Source organism: Melitaea cinxia, chromosome 11 (genome assembly GCF_905220565.1).
Source record: "Melitaea cinxia chromosome 11, ilMelCinx1.1, whole genome shotgun sequence".
NCBI classification, from domain to species: Eukaryota; Metazoa; Arthropoda; class Insecta; order Lepidoptera; family Nymphalidae; genus Melitaea; species Melitaea cinxia.
Window position 1 is genome coordinate 11,657,126 of NC_059404.1, and position 10,329 is coordinate 11,667,454.

Genomic DNA, 10,329 nt, shown 5'->3' on the forward strand with positions numbered 1-10,329 from the left:
TCATCAAGATAAATAGTAGGGCAACGGTTATCACTATCTGTGTTCAGTTTCATATATCTCAAATAACGAGACCTCCATGCCACTATATCATATATTTTCATTAGTATCGTTCGTTTCGATTTACATTTCTAGAATTTAAACCCCAACGTAAAATATTGAGTTTTAATTTAATGTTTATCCGCACATTACATCATATTTTAGATTTTAATTTAATCTAAGAACAGAATCAAGTAATAATTTGTGATTGCCTATATTAAACATAAATCGGTAGTCTTAAAAACATACTTGTAGGATTTGGAAAATAATGTGAAAAATACTAACCTTAAAGCTATTTTGCTTAAAGCCTCACGACTATCATCAAAATAAATTTAATAGTTTAATTCCGCCAAAAGTTTCGTCAAGGTTCAAATTTCTTTTTAAAAGAGTAAAAAAACCATGTCCTGTCTGAACCTTTTTCCAAACTACATCCAGATCGAAGCTATCCAAATTACTAATAAAATCAGGTAGGGCACAGCAGGAAATCACCGGCTCAAAATATGGAACAGCCTGACTGAGTATTTAATATGGATTTCAGTTTGATATCTCCACGCTTTTCCGAGAAAAAAGGATCTTGACAGACAGATGGACAACAAAGTGATCCTATTAGGGTTCGGTTTTTTCCTTTTGAGGTACGGAATCCCAAAAAGCAACCGTTTCATCATGATTGTTTACTTCCTATTAACCGATGTCATCTTTATAATTTGCATATTAATACGAAGTACATAACCTACATCACAACTGTTTCAACTTAGAAGCGCCAAGAACGAATGTTGTGTTTGTTCGATCATGACGTTTCTGTGAATAGACATAATGTTTGTAACACTAAAATAAATTGACATTGCATAACCTTCTGTTTACTATAAACTGATGTCATTTTTTTATAATTTGCATATAAATACGAAACACAATCTACATCACAACTGTTTCAACTAAGAAGCGCCAACGATGACTTTTCGACTTATTTTAGTCTTCGCGACATTATTTTTCGCGTCGATTGTTTTTACAGGTCCAGTTAATGAAAATTCAAGTAAGTTCATATACTTATTCATTTTAATTTAATGTCGTTACCGAATGAAAACTATTACAGTACTTAATAATGCTTAGGTTGATATTTAATTAAAAAAAAATTGGTTTTGAAATGAAAATGATAAACTATCCATTTATCTGTAGATATTTAAGTTAGTGACAGTATAAATTAATTTTTAATACCTTTACTGTCAGTAAACTACTAATTGCTTGTTTTTTTTTTTTTTTTTTTTTTAAATTACCATAGCTTACCGATTACCATAGCATAGACGTCTGCAATACCAGAAGCATCGGAAGCGCGTTTTCGACCCTGAACCTATCTACGTATCTGATGAGTTAAAAACTATAAGGCTACCTACTTATCTGTTTACATTGTCAGTTATTTTGTTTTGTTTTTAAACATTTCTGTTAATATTTACTTGAGTGTTCAATAGCAGTTCCTAAGATAAACACTAGACATGCCGCTTCTATATTTAATTTTTGCTGCAATTACGAAATCATTGTCTCATTTATTTTCAATTTCATAGTGACATTTTGCAATTATATATTGCAACAACTGTTGATGAAATAAAAAATACTCTTTTCATATTATCAACATTAATATATTGGATTCAATTATATAACAAAAAACATTATTTTGAAGGAAAAAATACTAAGATTAACAGAAAAAAAATTTGATGCGAACTATAGGCTTAATATACTAAGGCTAAATATCTCCAATGATAAAATTGGGATTAATAAAACTCACTAATATCAGTGATAAAGATACATTAGCAGTACAAACACTAGAAGTATTTGTCGCGTATTAAAAAAAAATAATCTAGAGAGAAATTAAATTTTTAACACGACGAACTAAATGAAAATAAAAAACAAACTTTAATTCAATAAAAGGATGATGAAATCAAAAATAAGAGATTGAAATTAATTTATTAATACATCATTACGTGATCAGATCAATACGTGAAGAAAAAACTTTGTACCCCTTTTCACGAAAATTGCGCGGACGGAGGCGTGTAAATTTTCGCACACATACAGTTTACATAGAGAAAGTATGCAGATTAAAAGCAGAAAATTATGTATAAAAAATACATGAAATCTACTTGTACATGAAATCTTTTGTTTATTGTTAAAGTTTGTGGTCAAATTGAGAATAGATTATGGATTAAAAAAGGTATTCTTTATTTTAATATTTTTTTTTTTTTTTAATTAAATTTCATATAATTTGTTTGGAACAAAATAGGCAAATTAACATTGTAGCCATAGCGATGTCTGTGATTATAGAAGTATAGTGTTTTACAATTTATAGAACTTTAATAATGTTCAACCTTATAATTCAAATTAATTATGGTCGAATCTCGACCACTGGGTGACCACTATTTTGTAATCAATATAAATAAATACTCATCAAGAAAAAAGGACACAAAAAACGAGAACGAAAAGAAGAACATTCAAACGGTACAAAAATGTTATGTTAACTTTAAGCAAATATGTATTTTTTTTAATTTAATAAAAATAATTATATACCAATATTTATTTACAGATTGTGCAGAAAATGAAAAATTTTATTCTTGCCGGTTGCAAAGCTGTACTCAAAGCTGTTTAACTTTGAAGGATCCAAACAACTGTGCTCCGATACCAGGTTGCCTCCCTCCGGGTTGCGACTGTAATGATGGTTACTTTAGAAATGATGCTGGTAAATGTGTACTGGCAATCCAGTGTTAAAATACCGCTTAATCAGTTCAAAAAGGTTCATATTCTTACATTAAAGTGTTTTTAAAAACAGTACTTTTCTTTTTGTTTGTATTTTTGTATTGATTTTTTTTTTGTTAAAATTTTACAAGATGAAGGTATTTTGGCATATATATATGGTATATACGACAAAATTTGAGTTAAGCGTGTCTGATTCAAAAACGTATAACCATGGTAGCACGTGAATATATGATCATTCCGCTATAATTGTAATATAAATTTTGCACCCATTTATCAGAACTATAGGTTAAGTTTACGAATATTCTATCATCACATTATTCTAAAGTTAACTTCTTCGTATTTAATTTTTTATAAAGCTTAATAAAATTGTTTACTTCATTAAAATTAAATATGTAGATAAAATTGTGTTTGTTGTATAAGTTTTAACTGAAATAAGTATACCCTTCCTAATTGGTAATAAAAAATAAAAAATAAAAAAACTAAACTAATCAGTGTTATAATTAAAATAAATAAAATTCACTTGTGTTCAGACGACCTATACCTTTATTTAACGTCTAAAAATCTTCGAGACTAGTGTAATCTTACTGTTAATCCATCAAAAACCCTGTAATTCTGGTGGAAAGTCACAGATTAACAGTCAGTCAGTCAGTCAGTTCAGCCTATTGCAGTCCACTGCTCCATATTTTTGCGCCAGACATCCCGATTTTACGCAATCCTCATCCAGCCTACCCTGGCAATCTTACGTAGAGCGTCGGTTCAACGGGCCGGAGGACGTCCCACACAGCGTTTGCCAAGGCGCAGTCTCCACTCCAGGACCCGTCTGCTCCAACGGCCATCGGTCCAGTGACACAGATGACCAGCCCACTGCCACTTCAACTTGCTAGTTCTGTACATTTTTTATTAAAACTATATAAATATCGTGATCGGATTAATAAATTTTACTATGAACGATATAATCTTTAAGTAGATAAATTTTCTAACCTACTTAATGTAAAGTCGAAAAGTTTATTTACGTACGAAAAAGTGATAATTATTTTTTTTATAAAATATATGTTTTTAATGATTACTCGGAATTCATCGTCAAATTAGGTTATCTCTGGGTTATGAACTCGTACACTTTATTATCATAAGATATCCTGATACAAAACAAATAAAAATACTTAACACTATTTACTAATATGTACAATTTTTCTGTACGCGTGCTTGTCACCTAGCTCCTAAGCGGCTAGATACGACTTACGACACGATTCACGACAACGTCTGTCGAGTCCGCTATTGATTCATAAAACTAAAAGTGGCAATACACTAAACGCATATGTAAATTACCTTGTGGAATCAGGTTGTATGTTGTAGGTTGTCGACTAAAAACCGTCTTCAGGTGATATTTTTTCTATTACATTAATTGGAAAAATTCTGCAGCTGAACTGAAATGATACGAATCTTTGAAGATAATTATTATCATAGTTATAAAATAGCTCCGCAACGAATGATAGATACAAAATAATGAAAAAGTAATTTTAGTGTGCTATTTGAGTCTGACATATGAATTCTTGCGAATGTGAAACATTTAATCAACAAATTTTATAAAAATTAACTTTGTCTTTTTATAGCAAATAATTTGGACGCATACCTTAGAATATAATTTAAAATCAAATGAGACAGCGCCGCGCGCTAGTGCAAGTCGCTCGAGTCGCACAGTAATGGTTTAAAAATAATTTATAAACACATTAGGTTAAATAGGAATGAAATATTCCATGCTATAACAGTTCTTACTTACAATTAGAAGCGTCAACAATGACTTGTCGACTTGTTTTTGTCTTCGCTACATTATTTCTCACATCGGTTGTTATTTCAGGACCAGTTAATCTAGATCATAGTGAGTTCATTATACCTATTTATTTTATTTTAGTTTCGTAATTGAACAAATAGTACAAACATATACATAACTTTGATAACGTTAAATAATTATAAAGGTTTATTCGCATTCATTCATATTCACATTTTCGTGACGCTAATATTGTTATTATTGCGTTTCATCCGTAAAAATTTTATCCTCATCCGCCTAAAGAAGATTCAGTTCAAAAAAAAATAAAAGAAAAAAAAAAATAGTTTTTCAAATGAAAAATACAAACGATATCGTTTATCTTTTTTTTTTCTTTTATTGGGAAACAAACAGCACAAAGAATATAATTCGTTCATGAGACATAAAAAAAATAATAAGCCAAAAAAGTTTCCACTTAAAACTATGAACAAATAAATTAGACAATACAATAAATATAATTATACATACTACACAATGCAATAAAATATAGTTGTACTTAGGACGTATATATAACATTAAAAAAACAAAGACAAATATACATTATACAAATCGAACACTACTACACTGTTTTAACCATTAATTCATATTTTGATTAGTTTTCTTTTTCCCTTTCAATAAGTATTTGTACTCATTGAACCCACTGCTGAACAAGTCGATGTCATTATACCGGTCGTCATAGACTTTACATGACCTTGCGAGAAATGAGTTGCCACAATACCTTGTCCGAGTGACAGAGGGGGAGAAAGTTGCTCGGGATCTTGTGCAATAACTGGGGCACCTAAACGATACCCTACTAAGTAGGTACTGAGAGTCTACCAAACCATTAATCAATTTGTAAAGAAAAAGCTGATCTCTGTGTTCTCTACGATTTTCAAGGGAAGTAAACTTAGAAAAACAATCAGATCCAAATTTGACTTTCAACCTTTTAACGAATTTATTTTGTATTCCTTCAATTATGTCTATGTATTTCTTATATTTAGGATTCCAAACGGTAGATGCGTATTTCAAATTTGATTTAACATATGCATTATACAGGAGAATTAAGGTCTGAGCATTTTTAAAAACCATCCCTTGTCTAAATATAAAGCCCAGCATTCTATACGACTTGGTTGTTATCTTGTCTATATGCTGGTCAAAAATGAGCTTGCTATCCAACTGAACTCCCAGATCTCTTACCTCCGTAACTCTTTTTAGACTGGCATTAGAGATTGAGTAATTATACAAAATATGTTCTCTTTTTTCGAAAATGTAATTGTACAACATTTTTCTAAGTTCAAATACAAGCTATAAAATCTACAGTATTGTTCAAGTCTATTTAAATCATCCTGCAATTCATCACAATCTTTTTTATTATTTATAATTTTAAATTTTTTTGTATCATCCGCATATAATATTACATTTGAATTCAAAAAGCACTTATCAATGTCATTAACAAATACATTAAATAGTAGAGGTCCTAAATGTGAGCCCTGTGGTACTCCAGAAGTAATTGGAACAAACGAAGAGGTGTAACCCTTAATCGCCACAGCCTGTTACCGATCACGCAGATAGGATGTCAGCCACCTAAGTAAATTCCCATGAATTCCGATATGTTCAAGTTGGTGTCCTGAGTCCATTGCATTAAGTACAATATCTAAAAACTCACAAAGATTAGATTCAGTCGATCGCTTATTGATAAACCCATGCTGGCTACTCATTAACAAGGGTCTTAACACCGGGTATATCATGTCATATACAATTTTTTCGAAAAGCTTTGGTATATAGGACAATTTAGAGATTCCACGATAATTTCTTACATTCCTCCTGTCAAGACCCTTATGAATCGGAGTTATCAAAGATTTCTTCCACTCTTTAGGTATACAGCCCGTATTCCAGGACTTTTTAAATAAAATAGTTAAAGGTATGCTTAAACTTTTACTACATTATTTTAAGAACATAGGATGAATAGAATCTGACCCACTCCCCTTGCGTACATCTAATTTAGCTAAGTATGATTGTACTTTGTTCTCTGATATATCTAAAGACGCAATGATTGTATTAGAGTTATAATCCATAGTATTAAGCGAGAATGATATATTCGGTTCAAATACAGATTGGAAGAAGCAACTGAACATGTTGGTAATTGTTTGTCCATCTGAGCCAGATTGCAGATCCAAATACATAGTATCAGGTATACCAATGTGCTCTTTCTTAGATTTAATAAAAGCCCAAAATTCTTTTGAATTAATTTTAATATTTTTTTCTACTCGCTCTAAATAACAATTGTAACAGTAATTTTCTAATATCTTTGTTTGTGCTCTAATTTCTGAGAATCTTTCATAATCACTAAGCCTTCCATACGTTTTCCATTTTTTATGCCATTTTAATTTCACATTTACAAGTCTAATCAACCGCCGGGAATACCAAACAGGATACCCAGTCTCTGTGGCTAATTTAGATGGAATATATCTGTCAATTACATCGTTCACGATACTATAGAACGTATCAACAGCCTCGGTAATATCTTTATCCTCTAGTTCAACTCTCCAATTAATTTTTGATAGCTGTGTGTTCACAATGCTATAATCTGCTTTATTATATTTACGGACTAACAATTAATTATTACGGACTAAAAATTAATTATTTATTAATTTATAAATATTAAGTTAAATGACTATTATTTTTGATACTTTAACTGTTGGTAAACACCTAGAGCTTTTAATCTTAATCATCTTTTTTAAATTAAAGAATTAGTTGCATAAAAAATGAATATTGTTGTTGCTTAATATGGTAAATAAATAAAAATAAATACACGATAAATTCGAATTTCACGTTAGATACCGTGATATAGACACTTATTTGAGTTAGACACCTAACTCAAATAAGTGTCTATATCACGGTAGTGTGTATTATCATGAATAATATATGTTGTTATCCAACAGTGATAATTCCGCAATAGTTTTACTAGGTACAACACTTACGAACAATAATAATTCATCATAATGCTCATCTGAAGTTAACTTCTTATATTTTTCTTCTATTCTTCTGGATAACGGAAGGATACAATAAGTATTTAATTTTAATTGAAAGTTCTGAAATTATTAGTTAATTGCAGCAATTTTTAATGATTATTAAACACGTTTTACATTTCAATAAGAGTAAAAAATGACTTGTGTCACGCAATTCGAAAGTTTGTTTTTTTAGGCTACTTATACCCGTAATAATAATATATTAATATAAACAAATACAGTACTTGGCCACAAATTGTCTTACGTCTCGCTTTTAATAAAACATAACTTCATAATATTCTTTTTCATATGGTTACCAAACCGTTAATGATTAAAACAAGAATCAATAAAATCGATATACCCAGCAAAAAGTCTACCCTATAACTTAAAAAAATCAGCCAAAGAGAGAAACTTATTCTTTTTTTGAAGATTAGAAATACATTAAAACGTCACGAATATGCAAAATTTGATAACATTGACAACTTAGGAAAATGAATACAAAGGAGTACAAAGGAAACATAAAGGAAAAAAATATATAAAAGTAGATTCTCTAGAAATTAATTTCTACATTTTATTTACCAAATAGAAGTTTTTTTAAACAGAATTATTATTACTTTAACTTTTGAAATTCTTACAACTTACGACTACGAAAACAGAGATGAAACTACTGAAACTAAATAATTACATTTAATTTGAGACCACAAACACTACAACAACTTCGAACATTATTAACATGCTTATGAAGTATGTATACATTAATTTTATTTTATTTATTTAAAATCGTAGTTTGTTATAACAAATTTCATACAATGTATTAAAGGCGCTATTTTCCTATATTAAAATTGATATGATCATTAAATTAATTTTAGGGTAGTTAAAATGTGTGAATGGAACTAATTGCCGTTAAATTTGTTTTAGGAGATATTGAACTAAATATAAAACACCTAGAGAACGTAGCATGTACATTACAAGTACAGCCCGGACACTGTATGGCGTATTTTCGTAGGTAAGTGAGAAATATTTTTTTCGTAATAAACTTATGTAACAAATATTTATAGCACTAGGTTGTTGACAGCCGTACTTGCGTAATTCTCAAATATCAAAAACTAATGGGACTGTTGCTAAAACCCTCAAAGATATACCTAATTATCGTCTGTTGATAATAATGTGAGGGAATGATTACTTTTCATGGGACACATGTTGAGTCAACATTAGACAACTTGTATTTAAAATAGACAAGCAATAGTTGCAAACAGATTTTTAAAGAAATTTTCCATAAAAACTATAGACAATGCTTTAATCTGGCTATAGTGAGGGAATGATTTTTAAAGACTTATACATATATTTATTATTCCTTAATGGCCGTACGGTTCCTAAGTTGTTTCCAACATCTTTAACCTTGATATTGTTCTTCATGTTTATTATAAAAAGTGCTAGGACAGGACTTTCAAGATTTCATGAGCAATTACCCACTTCCGTCGATGGTGCGTGGCTACCATAGCCTGTGTCCAACATTAGGAGCATTTCAAGGGCGTTGCTGACTTTGCCTTCTACCCATGCCAGGAGCTCTGGCTACCTTACTCACCAAATAAACACAATACTAAGAGATCAGTATTATTCGGCAGTAATTTTCTGATCTTTCCCAGTCAGGCTACACCAAATTTTGAACAATATAATCTTTACAGTGCCCTATCTCAATAATATTTTCTATATGAATAGCTAGTAAATAGGCAAGCTACCATTCATTAGTCACACCGATATTAAGCTAAAATTTTCAAGCTGATTATTTATCTCCGGTGTCGGGGTTCCGAAAATACACACAATACACAAGCACAAACGCCCAGCCCACGGCTAAAATGTGTATGGCCAATACAAATGTTTGCCATGTGTGGGAATCGAACCCGCAATCGCCAGCGCAAGAGCCGCAAACCAGTGCTGAGGCCGTTGCGTGTCGTCATATAGATAGATTAAACATATTAGAAGGGGACCAAAAATAGGGAAGCATACACTTACGTAGTATCTGAATCTCTAGCGGCTTACAAGATGCTAGTTAATTTCTTCCTCATCATCATCATCATCGTTTCAGCCTATCACACTCCGCTGCTAGACACAGGCCTCCACAAGTTCGTGCCAAAAATGGCACGAACTCATGTGTTTTATCATTTTTTCCTACATTAAATTTATTTATATTTTACAGGTATTATTACGACATTGAAAAGGACGAGTGTCTTGAATTTGTTTACGGCGGCTGTGGTGGAAACGAAAATAACTTTGATACGATATCCTCATGCATAGAAACTTGCAGTGTTAACAAAATCAAGTAGTATATAATAAGACAGTGAAACGATACATAGATGACAAATACACACATTTTTTTAAAACTGATATAAGCAATTGTTTTTGTTTACTTTAACAAGCACTTTATTTCCATTTTTTTTTCTTTACGCTCTTCATATGTCTCCCTGTAGTTTTAATGTTTTAATATACTCCTTAGCTAAGCTTTTATTATATTTAATTAGCATTATGTCATATGCAAATCTAAAAACCTTTATGTAGAAGCATTATAACCTTATATAGGAGAAGACAATGTTCTCACTTAATTTATGCGCTTCAGCCTGTAACATCCTACTGCTGGGAATAGGCCTCTTTCTCCATTTAGGAGAAGGATTAGAGCTTAATCTACCATGCTGCCACACTGAGGGCTGGCGGGTATCTGCCCTTCTATGAGTAACGATCGCTAATTGT

General features: G+C 30.9%; 1 protein-coding gene across 3 annotated transcripts; it reads left to right on the forward strand.

Annotated features, from left to right (window-relative positions):
- The first annotated feature begins 924 nt into the window (after positions 1 to 924).
- Positions 925 to 9,971, forward strand: LOC123657535 (PI-actitoxin-Aeq3a-like). Of its 3 annotated transcripts, none has more exons than XM_045593059.1 (3): positions 925 to 1,066; positions 8,503 to 8,590; positions 9,782 to 9,971. In XM_045593059.1, exons 1-3 carry the CDS (start codon positions 985 to 987, stop codon positions 9,906 to 9,908), a joined length of 297 nt encoding a protein of 98 aa, XP_045449015.1. In that variant the 5' UTR covers positions 925 to 984; the 3' UTR covers positions 9,909 to 9,971. The 3 variants fall into 3 exon arrangements, with proteins under 3 accessions (XP_045449015.1, XP_045449017.1, XP_045449018.1); XM_045593061.1 differs by lacking the exon at positions 925 to 1,066 and adding an exon at positions 4,533 to 4,651; XM_045593062.1 differs by lacking the exon at positions 925 to 1,066 and adding an exon at positions 4,533 to 4,651 and having other exon boundaries at positions 8,506 to 8,590.
- Positions 9,972 to 10,329: the final 358 nt, after the last annotated feature.

What these genes read in the sequence shown, in the direction of transcription:
- LOC123657535 (XM_045593059.1), top strand. Translation starts at nt 985, where the DNA reads ATGACTTTTCGACTTATTTTAGTCTTCGCGACATTATTTTTCGCGTCG. An exon ending in TCCAGTTAATGAAAATTCAA is followed by an intron (nt 1,067 to 8,502) that starts GTAAGTTCATAT and finishes AATTTGTTTTAG; the next exon opens with GAGATATTGAACTAAATATA. An exon ending in TGTATGGCGTATTTTCGTAG is followed by an intron (nt 8,591 to 9,781) that starts GTAAGTGAGAAA and finishes TATATTTTACAG; the next exon opens with GTATTATTACGACATTGAAA.